Here is a 13,898-nt window from a genome sequence, read left to right as displayed (position 1 = left end):
CACCAGAGTGAGTGATGACTAGACCTCCGCGTTCCGCACCAGACTGCTCGAGCGCTAACTCGACCTACAAGTTCCTGCCTCTGGTGCTGGAGTGCCGAGCGGAAAGAGACCTTCGGCGGAATTTCTTCGACGGCGGCGGGCCCGAGTGGCGGGCGGACGCGGACGCAGACGTCGCTCACTGCGGGTCTATGTGAAGGCAGCTTGTGGTGCTGCTGAACGGGTGAGCAAGCGGTTGTCTGTATCCTTGCTGACAGGCAAAGCGTGACGGCGTCTCGCTCGCTTGCACTTCAACACCAACGCGGGAAACAAAAAACACTTCAAGACCAGCACCATAGCATTTTTTTTTTTTTGTTGGGGTAAAGTTTTGTGATAATAATGTAAATAGTGTAAATGAGCCCACCAACTACCCCCCAAAAATAATAATAATAATAATGATGCGAGGGGCCTGTGTGTCGCATTTTGCAAGTCCGTGTGCGTTTGTGTGTTTGAGGCTTTCTTATGGAGTTGCTGTACATACGAAAAGCTTGAAAGATGAATATTTATTGATGAGTTTTTACATGCCTCCGACAAAAGCAAAAAGCTGCCAAAAAACAAAAGCCATTTTGTCTTGTGATTTGTGGTGCGGTCTTGTCTTGAGACGTGACATCGTCGGACACCCGTTTCAGATGGGGGATAAAAGATCAATTTAGGGAGACTAAATTACTTTGACACCCTATCTTGAAAACATAACCCCTCGTTTAAAACCCTACTTTGAAACCCTATCCAAAGTTTGAAACCCCAATAGGAGAACCTAACGGTAGTTTACAACCCTACGTGGAAAAATGAAACGCCTTACTGCACCCTTACCTCGTTTTTTGAGAAAAAAAAAAGTAAGGGCATACCCTTACATCATTTTTTGAAAAAAAAAAAAAAGGTAAGTGTATACCCTTACTTCGTTTTTCCTAAAAAAGGTAAGGGTATACCCTTACCTCGTTTTTGGAAAAAAAAAAAGTAAGGGTATACCCTTACATCATTTTTTGAAAAAAAAAAAAAAAAAAAAAAGGTAAGTGTGTACCCTTACTTCGTTTTTCCTAAAAAAGGTAAGGGTATACCCTTACCTCGTTTTTGGAAAAAAAAAAACGCCTTACTAGCCCCTTACCTCGTTTTTCAAATAAAATGGTAAGGGTATACCCTTACCTGTTTTTTCGGGAAAAAAAACACCTCACTATACCCTTACCTCAAGGTAAGGAAAAACGGTGTGGCTTCTTGCCTGAACTTTATGAACAGTTTTTGAAAAAAACGAGAAAAAAAAACAAACAGACATCTTCGATGACTTGAGTAGCTGCTTACTATACCCTTACCTCGTTTTTCGAAAAAAAACGCCTTACTATACCCTTACCTTTTTTTTTTCGAAAAAAAAACCCGCCTTAGTATACCCTTACCTCGTTTTTTTAAAAAAACGCCTTACTATACCCTTACATCATTTTTCAAAAAAAAGGTGTAAGACTGCTGTGTATGATGCTGTTCACGTAAACTTTACGTTTTTTTTTTACGCCTTACTATACCCTCGTTTTTTGACAAAAAGGTAAGGGTATACCCTTATATCCCCTTATATACCCTAAGTTTTCGAAGAAACGCCTTACTATACCCTTACCTCATTTTTTTGAAAAAACGCCTGACTATACCCTTACATCATTTAAAAAAAAACGCCTTACTATATATACCCTTACCTTTTTTTTCCAAAATAAAAACGCCTTACTATACCCTTACCTCGTTTTTCGAAAAAACGCCTTACCTCGTTTTTTTAAAAAAACGCCTTACTATACCCTTACCTTTTTTTTCGAAAAAAAAAACGCCTTACTATACCCTTACCTCGTTTTTTATAAAAAACGCCTTACTATACCCTTACCTCGTTTTTCAAAAAAATGGTAAGGCTATATATACCCTTACCTTTTTTTTCGAAAAAAACGCCTGACTATACCCTTACCTTTTTTTTCGAAAAAAACAACGCCTTACTGAACCCTTGCCTCGTTTTTAGAAAAAAAAAACGCCTTACTATACCCTTACCTCGTTTTTTGAAAAAAAACGCCTTCCCATACCCTTACCTCATTTTTTAAAAAAACAAAACGCCTTACTATACCCTCACCTTTTTTTTCAATAAAAACGCCTTACTATACCCGTACCTTTTTTTTTAATAAAAAAAACGCCTTACTAAAGCCTTACCTCGTTTTTTTATAAAAAAAAACGCCTTACTATACCCTTACCTTGTTTTTCCAAAAAAATGGTAAGGCTATACCCTTACCTTTTTTTTCGAAAAAAACGCCTTACTATACCCTTACCTCGTTTTTCGAAAAAACGCCTTACTATACCCTTACCTCATTTTTTTTAAAAACGCCTTACTATACCCTTACCTCGTTTTTCGATAAAAACGCCTTACTATACCCTTACCTAATTTGTCGAAAAAACGCCTTACTATACCCTTACCTCATTTTTTTGAAAAAACGCCTGACTATACCCTTACCTTTTTTTTCGAAAAAACGCCTTACTATACCCTTGCCTAATTTGTCGAAAAAACGCCTTACTATTTATACCCTTAGCTCGTTTTTTATAAAAAACGCCTTACTATACCCTTACCTCGTTTTTCAAAAAAAATGGTAAGGCTATACCCTTACCTTTTTTTTCGAAAAAACGCCTTACTATACCCTTACCTCGTTTTTCAAAAAAAAAACGCCTTACCTCGTTTTTCGAAAAAAACGCCTTACTATACCCTTACCTTTTTTTTCCAAAAAAAACCCGTCTTACTATACCCTTACCTCGTTTTTTAAAAAAAAAACGCCTTACTATACCCTTACCTCATTTTTCGATAAAAACGCCTTACTATACCCTTACCTTTTTTTTCGAAAAAAACGCCTTACTATACCCTTACCTCGTTTTTCAAAAAAAAACGCCTTACCTCGTTTTTCGAAAAAAACGCCTTACTATACCCTTACCTTTTTTTTTCCAAAAAAAAAACGTCTTACTATACCCTTACCTCGTTTTTTAAAAAAAAAAACGCCTTACTATACCCTTACCTCATTTTTCGATAAAAACGCCTTACTATACCCTTACCTCGTTTTTTATAAAAAACGCCTTACTATACCCTTACCTCGTTTTTAAAAAAAAATGGTAAGGCTATACCCTTACCTTTTTTTTCGAAAAAAACGCCTTACTATACCCTTACCTTTTTTTTCGAAAAAACGCCTTACTATACCCTTACCTCATTTTTTTTAAAAAGCGCCTTACTATACCCTTACCTTGTTTTTTTTAAAAAAACTCCTTACTATACCCTTACATCATTTTTCGAAAAAAAGGTAAGGGTATACCCTTACCTCGTCTTTTGACAAAAAGGTAAGGGTATACCCTTATATACCCTCATTTTTCGAAAAAAAACGCCTTACTATACCCTTACCTCGTTTATCAAAAAAAAAACGCCTTACCTCGTTTTTCGAAAAAAACGCCTTACTATACCCTTACCTTTTTTTTCAAAAAAAAAACGCCTTACTATACCCTTACCTCGTTTTTTAAAAAAAAAACGCCTTACTATACCCTTACCTCATTTTTCGATAAAAACGCCTTACTATACCCTTACCTCGTTTTTTATAAAAAACGCCTTACTATACCCTTACCTCGTTTTTCAAAAAAAATGGTAAGGCTATACCCTTACCTTTTTTTTCGAAAAAAACGCCTGACTATACCCTTACCTTTTTTTTCGAAAAAACGCCTTACTATACCCTTACCTCATTTTTTTTAAAAAACGCCTTACTATACCCTTACATCGTTTTTTTAAAAAAAACTCCTTACTATACCCTTACATCATTTTTCGAAAAAAAGGTAAGGGTATACCCTTACCTCGTCTTTTGACAAAAAGGTAAGGGTATACCCTTTATACCCTCATTTTTCGAAAAAAACGCCTTACTATACCCTTACCTCGTTTTTAAAAAAAAAAACGCCTTACCTCGTTTTTCGAAAAAAACGCCTTACTATACCCTTACCTTTTTTTTCAAAAAAAAAAACTTCTTACTATACCCTTACCTCGTTTTTTTAAAAAAAAAAACGCCTTACTATACCCTTACCTCGTTTTTCAAAAAAAATGGTAAGGCTATACCCTTACCTTTTTTTTCGAAAAAAACGCCTTACTATACCCTTACCTTTTTTTTCGAAAAAACGCCTTACTATACCCTTACCTCATTTTTTTTAAAAAGCGCCTTACTATACCCTTACCTTGTTTTTTTAAAAAAAACTCCTTACTATACCCTTACATCATTTTTCGAAAAAAAGGTAAGGGTATACCCTTACCTCGTCTTTTGACAAAAAGGTAAGGGTATACCCTTATATACCCTCATTTTTCGAAAAAAAACGCCTTACTATACCCTTACCTCGTTTATCAAAAAAAAAACGCCTTACCTCGTTTTTCGAAAAAAACGCCTTACTATACCCTTACCTTTTTTTTCAAAAAAAAAACGCCTTACTATACCCTTACCTCGTTTTTAAAAAAAAAAACGCCTTACTATACCCTTACCTCATTTTTCGATAAAAACGCCTTACTATACCCTTACCTCGTTTTTTATAAAAAACGCCTTACTATACCCTTACCTCGTTTTTCAAAAAAAATGGTAAGGCTATACCCTTACCTTTTTTTTCGAAAAAAACGCCTGACTATACCCTTACCTTTTTTTTCGAAAAAACGCCTTACTATACCCTTACCTCATTTTTTTTAAAAAACGCCTTACTATACCCTTACATCGTTTTTTTAAAAAAAACTCCTTACTATACCCTTACATCATTTTTCGAAAAAAAGGTAAGGGTATACCCTTACCTCGTCTTTTGACAAAAAGGTAAGGGTATACCCTTTATACCCTCATTTTTCGAAAAAAACGCCTTACTATACCCTTACCTCGTTTTTAAAAAAAAAAACGCCTTACCTCGTTTTTCGAAAAAAACGCCTTACTATACCCTTACCTTTTTTTTCAAAAAAAAAAACTTCTTACTATACCCTTACCTCGTTTTTTTAAAAAAAAAAACGCCTTACTATACCCTTACCTCGTTTTTCAAAAAAAATGGTAAGGCTATACCCTTACCTTTTTTTTCGAAAAAAAACGCCTTACTATACCCTTACCTTTTTTTTCGAAAAAAACGCCTTACTATACCCTTACCTCATTTTTTTTTAAAAACGCCTTACTATACCCTTACCTCGTTTTTCAAAAAAAGTGGTAAGGGTATACCCTTACCTTTTTTTTCGAAAAAAACGCCTTACTATACCCTTACATCGTTTTTTTAAAAAAACTCCTTACTATACCCTTACATAATTTTTCGAAAAAAAGGTAAGGGTACACCCTTATATATACCCTCGTTTTTCCAAAAAAAAAAAAAAAAAAAAAAACCTTACTATACCGACCTCGTTTTTTGTATACCCTTATCTTTTATATATTCCACAGACAATGCCTAAGTTGACCATAGTTGAGTGGTTAGAGCAGAGGATTGTGACATGGATGACAAGGGTTCATTCCAGCCTTAGACTGCTTTTAGCTGAGCTTCAAGTTCATCTCATATTGTCACGTTTAATATTGTTCCGTATAATGAATTGTCATTTAACTGCTATTTAAAAAAAACAAAAAACAAAAAAACATGCCTTTTATACATGAACATTTTCAGAATCCCACAAGTGAAACATAAATAACTTTCGATGCTTTATTATACTGGCTTTAGCTCACCTGGTAGAGTCCCTTCCCTGTTGACCAGAAGGTTGACGGTTCAAATCCCACCTCCGTTTGAACATTTTTGTTGTTATATGAAGGAACTAAATGTTGAAAGTTTTACATCGTTTTTCTAAAAAAAAAAGGTAAGGGTATACCCTTACCTCGTTTTTGGAAAAAAAGGTAAGGGTATACCCTTACCTCGTTTTTGGAAAAAAAGGTAAGGGTATACCCTTACCTCATTTTTTGGGAAAAAACGCCTTACTATACATTTACCTAATTTTTTTTGAAAATACGCCTTATCATACCCTTACATCATTTTTCGGAAAAAAGGTAAGGGTATACCCTTACATCATTTTTCGAAAAAAAAAAAGGTAAGGGTATACCCTTACCTCGTTTTTGGAAATAAATGGTAAGGCTATACCCTTGCCTCATTTTTTGGGAAAAAAACGCCTTACTATACCCTTACCTCGTTTTTAGAAAAAAAAGGTAAGGGTATACCCTTACATCATTTTCCGAAAAAAAAGGTAAGGGTATACCCTTACCTCGTTTTTGGAAAAAAAACGCCTTACTATACCCTTACCTCATTTAAAAAAAAAAAAAAAAATTTACTATACCCTTACCTCGTTTTTCAAAAAAAACGCCTTACTATACCCTTACCTCGTTTTTTTAAAAAAAGGTAAGGGTATACCCTTATATCATTTTTCGAAAAAACGCCTTACTATACCCTTACCTCGTTTTTGGAAAAAAACGCCTTACTATACCCTTACCTCATTTAAAAAAAAAAAAAAAAAAAATTTACTATACCCTTACCTCGTTTTTCGAAAAAAACGCCTTACTATACCCTTACCTCGTTTTTTCAAAAAAAGGTAAGGCTATACCCTTGCCTCGTTTTTAGAAAAAAACGCCTTACTATACCCTTACCTCATTTTTCGATAAAAACGCCTTACTATACCCTTACCTCGTTTTTAAAAAAAAACGCCTTACTATACCCTTACCTCATTTTTCGATAAAAACGCCTTACTATACCCTTACCTCGTTTTTTATAAAAAACGCCTTACTATACCCTTACCTCGTTTTTTAAAAAAAACGCCTTACTATACCCTTGCCTCGTTTTTAGAAAAAAAAAACGCCTTCCTATACCCTTACCTCGTTTTTAGAAAAAAAACGCCTTACTATACCCTTACCTCGTTTTTAAAAAAAAAAAACGCCTTACTATACCCTTACCTCGTTTTTCGAAAAAAAACGCCTTACTATACCCTTACCTCCTTTTTGGAAAAAAACGCCTTACTATACCCTTACCTCGTTTTTAGAAAAAAAAGGTAAGGTATATACCCTTACATCATTTTTCGAAAAAAAAGGTAAGGGTATACCCTTACCTCGTTTTTGGAAAAAAACGCCTTACTATACCCTTACCTCATTTAAAAAAAAAACAAAAAAACTTTACTATACCCTTACCTCGTTTTTCGAAAAAAACGCCTTACTATACCCTTACCTCGTTTTTTGGGAAAAAAAGCCTTACTATACCCTTACCTCATTTTTTGGGAAAAAAAGCCTTACTATACCCTTACCTCGTTTTTAGAAAAAAAAGGTAAGGGTATACCCTTACATCATTTTTCGAAAAAAAAGGTAAGGGTATACCCTTACCTCGTTTTTGGAAAAAAACGCCTTACTATACCCTTACCTCATTTAAAAAAAAAAACAAAAAAAAAACTTTACTATACCCTTACCTCGTTTTTCGAAAAAAACGCCTTACTATACCCTTACCTCGTTTTTTGGGAAAAAAAGCCTTACTATACCCTTACCTCATTTTTTGGGAAAAAAAGCCTTACTATACCCTTACCTCGTTTTTAGAAAAAAAAGGTAAGGGTATACCCTTACATCATTTTTCGAAAAAAAAGGTAAGGGTATACCCTTACCTCGTTTTTGGAAAAAAACGCCTTACTATACCCTTACCTCATTTAAAAAAAAAAACAAAAAAAAAACTTTACTATACCCTTACCTCGTTTTTCGAAAAAAACGCCTTACTATACCCTTACCTCGTTTTTTAAAAAAAAGGTAAGGGTATACCCTTAAATCATTTTTCGAAAAAACGCCTTACTATACCCTTACCTCGTTTTTTGGGAAAAAAAAGCCTTACTATACCCTTACCTCATTTTTTGGGAAAAACGCCTTACTATACCCTTACCTCGTTTTTAGAAAAAAAAAAGGTAAGGGTATACCCTTACATCATTTTTCGAAAAAAAAAGGTAAGGGTATACCCTTACCCCGTTTTTAGAAAAAAATGGTAAGGCTATACCCTTACCTCGTTTTTCAAAAAAAATGGCAAGGCTATACCCTTAACTTTTTTTTCGAAAAAAACGCCTTACTATACCCTTACCTCGTTTTTAGAAAAAAAAAGGTAAGGGTATAGCCTTACCTTGTTTTTTGAAAAAAAAAAAAAGCTTTACTATACCCTTACCTCGTTTTTGGAAAAAAAACGCCTTACTATATATACCCTTACCTCGTTTTTCGACAAAAAAAAGGTAAGGGTATACCGTTACCTCGTTTTTAAAAAAAAACGCCTTACTATACCCTTACCTCGTTTTTGGAAAAAAATGGTAAGGGTATACCCTTACCTGTTTTTTCTAAAAAAAAAAATGCCTTACTATACCCTTACCTCGTTTTTTGGGAAAAAAGGTAAGCGCATGTGTCGTCAGTCACACGGACACGGAATAACGTTTTCAGGGAAAACTTGTTTTTCGTTGCGTAGGAAATAAATCCAATCAAAGAAATGACTCATCAAAGTAAGTGGTTCATGATTATAAAAAACTAAAAAAAACTCACAATTGCAAGTACATGTACACGATGAATATTGCATATTGCATTTCAGGGAAAAGTACCATGAATAAGGAACATGAAAGAAAAGCGCTCCACTAAGTCCTACAGAAAAAAAGGAACTGCCCACTGCCTTGTTGCAAAACACATCAAGAGCTACTTGTCATCAATAAAACATGAATGCTGCATAAATTACAGAGCTTGAGAAATTGTCCATATCGTGATTGTGCTTCGCTTCGTTCATTCCATTTCATCTTTGACTTTTTCAAGAATATTCATTTTCCTACTTTCAGCTCAAAGTTTTGCTCCCAAAACTGGACACTAATAGACAACCGCATGAATGCGGAACTACAAAAGTTGACCTTCACAGACGTCAACTCGTGCATTGTTTTGCTTCACTAGCTGCCCTCGTCGTTGTCCTACTTGTATGCCAAAGTTCTCCTTGCAGAAATGTAGGGAAAGTACGGAACATTTGTGATTCTAGTGCGCCTTTGTCATTTTCTAGTGTGGTCGATTGTCTTATTAGTGAAGACAAGGAGCATGCCGGTAGAAAAACCTTCAGATGGATAGCAAGGATGCGTTTCAAGAAAGTATGCTTGAGAGGGAGGCTACAAGTGCGTGAAACCCTACTTTGGAACCCTAACCCTAGTTTGCAAATCCGTACGCTATCATTCCGCATGGCCTGCGGTCTTGTCCGGGTCATCTTGTTGATCCTCCTCGGCGCGGATCTCAAGAATCTGCGCGGCCCCGATGCTCTCTGCCAATGAGAAAACGCAAGCAAGATCACGTCGCGCCCGCGTACAATCGTCACAAGCGTTGTGGCCGACCTTGGCGTGCCAATTCATTCCTTTTTGGCCCAAAATTTCGCACACGGCGATATGAGCAAAACTTGTGGGTTGGATTGAAAACAGAAATCATTTAGAAATCGCCTCCACATTATGTATCTCGCAAAATGACACACAGTCAATAGTGAGTACACCCCCAAGTGAAAAAGCCCACCTTTTGTGTGTGTGTGTCTCTCTCTCTCTCTCTGTCTTTTGTGGAAATAAAACCAACGTAAACCGCGTGGTGTGTATGGAGCCGTTGTGGCAAAAAAGTGAAATGAAAAGTCAAGGAGGTCTCGAGGAAGCTTTCGGGGGGGGGCCTACCTGGCCGGTCGGCGCCAGACCTTCCGTCGGCTCGGCACCACCTGAGAAAGCGCGGGAAAAACAAGCTGAAGGTCGAGGACCTCGGGCGAGCGCAAAGGTCGCGGCGGCCGCTCGCCTGAACCGCCGCGCCGTCCTCCCAGGCGGGTGGAAGGACGGGGGGCCGCGCACGAGGGGCGGAAGGTGCCGCGGGTTCGCCGGCCGGCGGCCCGACAAGTCCACTTGTTTGATCATGCCCAGCGCCAGCTCCTTCTCTGCGCAGACACCAACCAGACGCTCAACTTTGCAACTTTGGAAGCAAAGAGCCACTTCAAGTCCAAGACGTTTCAGTCTACTCAATTGGTCTCCAAATGACCCACAACAGCAAGACAAAAATCATCCGCTTTGAAAACGCAGTTACATCACGACAGCAGTCAAGCTTAATGAAAAGGCTGGAGTGCTTTTGAGTGGCAAAAAGCATCCGGACACTCGCAGCAAATTCAAATCAGCGGAAGGCGTCGGATGCGTCCGACTAAAGACATTTAGGGGAGGACCAACCCGCGTAATTTGCGGTTAGTCCGGCCAAGCGGCAAAAGCAAACCCCGGGATTTGACTCGCTCGTTTACTCGTCACGTCGGGACCAAAACTGCCGGCCGAAGAGCTCGTTCGGGGGAGCCCGGCTCAAAACTGCCGAAAGCCGAGCAAATCACCTTTGACTTGAATTGGGCCCGATCGGAATTTGTTCACTAAAGGAGGCAAAGCGCCGAGGCCCGTTTGGAGAGTTCCCTTCGACAACCGCGACCGTGAATCCCGGGGCTTGGCGTTGCCATAGTGACGCGGCGAGTGAGGCTGGCGTCACCTTGGTGGTCGGCCAACAGGAGCCAACGCTGGAGCGCCTGCAACGAATCCGTCTGCAGGATCTGGCAAAGCAGCTCCAGCACCTGGGCAGAAGAACAAGGCGGCAGTGGCGGCGGCGGCGGCGGCGGCTCTGGCGGCGGCGGCTCTGGCGGCGGCGGCTCTGGTGGCGGCGGCTCTGGCGGCGGCTCTGGCGGCGGCGGCTCTGGCGGCGGCGGCTCTGGCGGCGACTCGCATGTCGAACGCCGTCTCTTGATTGAAGCGCCAGATGACCACTCAGCTGCTTACCAACACTTCCTGATCCTGGAAAGGTTCGCGCCGGTCCAGTCGCTGGGAAGGATGTCGACGCGGGTGGCTCTTGGCGCTCGCGGGCACGAGTCGCCCGCTTTGGGCCGAGTACTGGGTCCGGCGTCCGACGGGCTCTGGCGTGGGCCGGGCCTGCCGCAGGGGGAGGGAGAGGGCCGCGCATTCCCAGTGGTTGCTCGCGCATGCGTGGGAAATGCCGGCGGAAGAAAAAAGGGAGCAAAGGGGAAAACAGCCTCTAAGGCGCTCCGAGCGCATTGAATTGAGCCTTACTGCTTTGCTGAATTTCAAAGGGGGCGGAGCTCGTTTGGGGCGTTTGAGGCCCCAAAAGTGCTTGCTGAAGCGTAGCCAGCGGAAAGGGAGCAAGTAATACATCAGTACCTCATTTTGGCCCACTTTGGCTGCCAGCCGCCGTAGTTCGTCTCTCCAAGCCTCTGAAAACAACGCTGGAACAAAACAAGCGAAGGGCATTCGTCAAAGGCTCCAGATAAAAAAAAACAGGGCAAAACTTTTGGTTGCAATGAGCCGCTTTGCTACCAGACTGAGCTTGATGCGGCGTCAAAGGCAACGCCGGCGCGTCGGCCAACGCGCGGTCGGGACTCTTGAGAAGCGGCTGCGGAAACAACCAGGAGCTGACCAACCAGTCGTCTCTCACCGTGCAAACGGGTCCGCCGTTCAGTCCTGAAACGCGGACGACGTGACTTGCCAGGACAAACGTTTGGACCCGCGCAATCGTGCCGTCATCACTTTGACTTTCATTTCCGGTCTGCCGCAGCGCGCGGCTTCAGAAATATCAATCCGTCAGTCGCCGTGGGAACGGCAAAACGGTGTTGGACTTCATTTCACAAATGCCATTTCAGTTCAATCAATAAATCATTTTAAAAAAACACATGTAATCATAAAAAACAAAAAAAAACAAATCAAGCATAAAACTAAATCACAACATGCATCAATCATTTGCTTGTTCCGTCTTTCATGTTGCAATCTCGCAACTAAAAATGATTTGAATCATTGATTCATCCAAGCAGCTTTTAGGTCCAAAAAGTTTGGCCACTCCTAATTTAGGAAATGGAAGCTCCTGCTACTGAAAATTGTGCTACTGTACGAGAATGAAAAAAAAAGAATAAAAGACAGTCATGACACTATAGAAACATTTGAGGTTGCTTGGTGCAAACAAATGAAATAAAATAAGTATTGCGACAGCAAAGTCAGGTGCTTTGTACTGACGACATTTGGGTTGCCAAGCAAAAGATGAGGAGGAGGAGACAAAAGTTGACAATTCCACCTTTGATTTGCTATTTACACGTGTTCAACACTTCTGGAGAGTGCGGCTTTTCTTTGTTTGTTTTCAAGTGAGCAAAAGTGTTGGGACGGACATTACCAAAAGAGCTTGAAGTGGAAAAACTTGCCTGACTTGAGTGGACAGTGGCTTGCTTTTTGGAAATGTTTTTCCAGGGCGTCACCGCACTTTGTTCGGAGGGCTTCCTGCCTTCAATCTCCTCCTCAGGAGGTCAAACGTTCAAGTGGGATGACCGATTTGCTCAGGGTAAGACGCGCCCCTGCAAATCCCTTGCGTTAGGATGAAACTTCTCCTGATCTGGATGGAAATACCCAAAATGATGAACTTTGGTCTCATATTTGTCTTGAAGCCCAAATGTCTTCAGTATACATTGACTTTGCTGTTCCAAAACTTTTGGAAGGGAGTGCGAGTTGTCATATCAAAATGTGAAAAGGATCATGTTATGACATATTGATTTTGTTCTTTTCCTGGTGTGCCAGCGATATGCCGGCGTACGTACGATGACAAGAAGGGACTTGAAGGGAGTGAGCCCAACCCGTTGCAAAACGACGACTCTGCGCCCCCGTTTGGGCGGCGCTCGCCCGCTCGCTCGCTCGCTCGCCCGCTCGCTCGCTCGCTCGCCCGCCCGCTCGCCCGCCCGCTCGCTCGCTCGCCCGCCCGCTCGCCCGCCCGCTCGCCCGCCCGCTCGCCCGCCCGCTCGCCCGCCCGCTCGCCCGCTCGCCTGCTCGCTCACCTTGAATGTGCCTGACGCGATGGGGGTGCGGGTTGTGCCTGGAGAAGAAGGAGTGGCGGCTGAGGGCCCCGAACCTCGGCGCGCCCGCCGTCATCGGCGCCTCGCTCGGTTCCAGGGGGAGCCGGCCGGGACCCCCGCTCGGCCACCGTCCGGACATTTTGGGGGAAAGACACGAGCAGGAAGAAGCCTGGAGACGCTTTGGAATCCGCGTCGTAGTGGCAAAAACAAACAAGGACGCACCAGCAACTTGGACAACTGATTGGCGCTGTAAGAAGTTGTGGCGGTCGCTAAGAAACCAGAGCAAAGCGGGCACGTGATGTAACCTCGCAACCACTTCATTGACACCAAGCAGGCAGGCAAACAATGCACAATGCTCCTAATGGCCTGCGCGCACCACGTCGCTTTGGTTGCGGCTCCAAACGCCAGCAAACGAATTGCATTTGCCTGCGCTGCGAGGCGACATTGTGCGGCGCAAAGACGAAATTGGGAAAAGAACGCACTCACTTGAAGTGTTCTCTTTGCAAAGTGAGTCAGTTGATGGCGGACGACGGTGATGTCAGTCAGCAGGAGCAAAAGGGGAAGGGAGGGGTGAGGAGGAGCGGGAAGGAGGAGGAGGAGGAGGGGGAGGAGGAGGAGGGGGAGGAGGGGGGAGGAGGAGGAGGAGGAGGAGGAGGAGGGGGAACAAGGCAGAAGTGGGCTGCACGTGATCAGGGCCATTTGGCCTCGCAGAGGCTGCACTTACTTGAGGTCAAGTCGGTGGCCTGTCCTACAAGTTGCCACTAAAGTCACAAAATGGTGGTGCATGGGTGAGTTTCTCACTTGTTTCACACCCTACACTTGGCCTGCTTTCAATTTGGAAAAATAAGGATCCTGGAATCAATTCAATTAAGCACAGGAGTTGAATCAGAATCCGCTTTTACCACTTGTACTCAAGTACGCAGAACAAGTACTTTTGCCGTAGCCAGCTCTGAAAAAGAATTGTGATCGTTTTTGTACTTGAGTCAATTTTAAGACTTGTACTTTTCACTTGTGAAAGAGTTGATTCGGTACCAGAC

General features: G+C 41.6%; 1 protein-coding gene across 4 annotated transcripts; it reads right to left on the bottom strand.

Annotated features, from left to right (window-relative positions):
- Nucleotides 1-8,485: 8,485 nt before the first annotated feature.
- Nucleotides 8,486-13,439, bottom strand: tbata (thymus, brain and testes associated). Of its 4 annotated transcripts, XM_086017678.1 has the most exons (9): nucleotides 13,348-13,439; nucleotides 12,844-13,130; nucleotides 11,348-11,491; nucleotides 11,192-11,256; nucleotides 10,796-10,945; nucleotides 10,512-10,593; nucleotides 9,792-9,927; nucleotides 9,677-9,717; nucleotides 8,486-9,285 (listed from the first exon to the last, which is right to left on the bottom strand). In XM_086017678.1, the coding sequence occupies exons 2-9, from the start codon at nucleotides 12,998-13,000 to the stop codon at nucleotides 9,197-9,199; spliced, it is 864 nt and encodes a 287-aa protein (XP_085873804.1). In that variant the 5' UTR covers nucleotides 13,001-13,130; nucleotides 13,348-13,439; the 3' UTR covers nucleotides 8,486-9,196. The 4 variants fall into 4 exon arrangements, with proteins under 4 accessions (XP_085873804.1, XP_085873801.1, XP_085873803.1 ...); XM_086017675.1 differs by having other exon boundaries at nucleotides 10,796-11,256; XM_086017677.1 differs by having other exon boundaries at nucleotides 10,796-11,256; nucleotides 12,844-13,108; nucleotides 13,348-13,412.
- Between the last annotated feature and the right edge of the window lie 459 nt (nucleotides 13,440-13,898).

This window comes from Filicampus tigris, chromosome 19 (genome assembly GCF_054856515.1).
Source record: "Filicampus tigris isolate MCC_2025a chromosome 19, RoL_Ftig_1.0, whole genome shotgun sequence".
Classification (NCBI taxonomy): Eukaryota; Metazoa; Chordata; class Actinopteri; order Syngnathiformes; family Syngnathidae; genus Filicampus; species Filicampus tigris.
The sequence above is the reverse complement of the archived record's forward strand: the minus strand, read 5'-3'. Positions and strand labels throughout refer to the sequence as shown.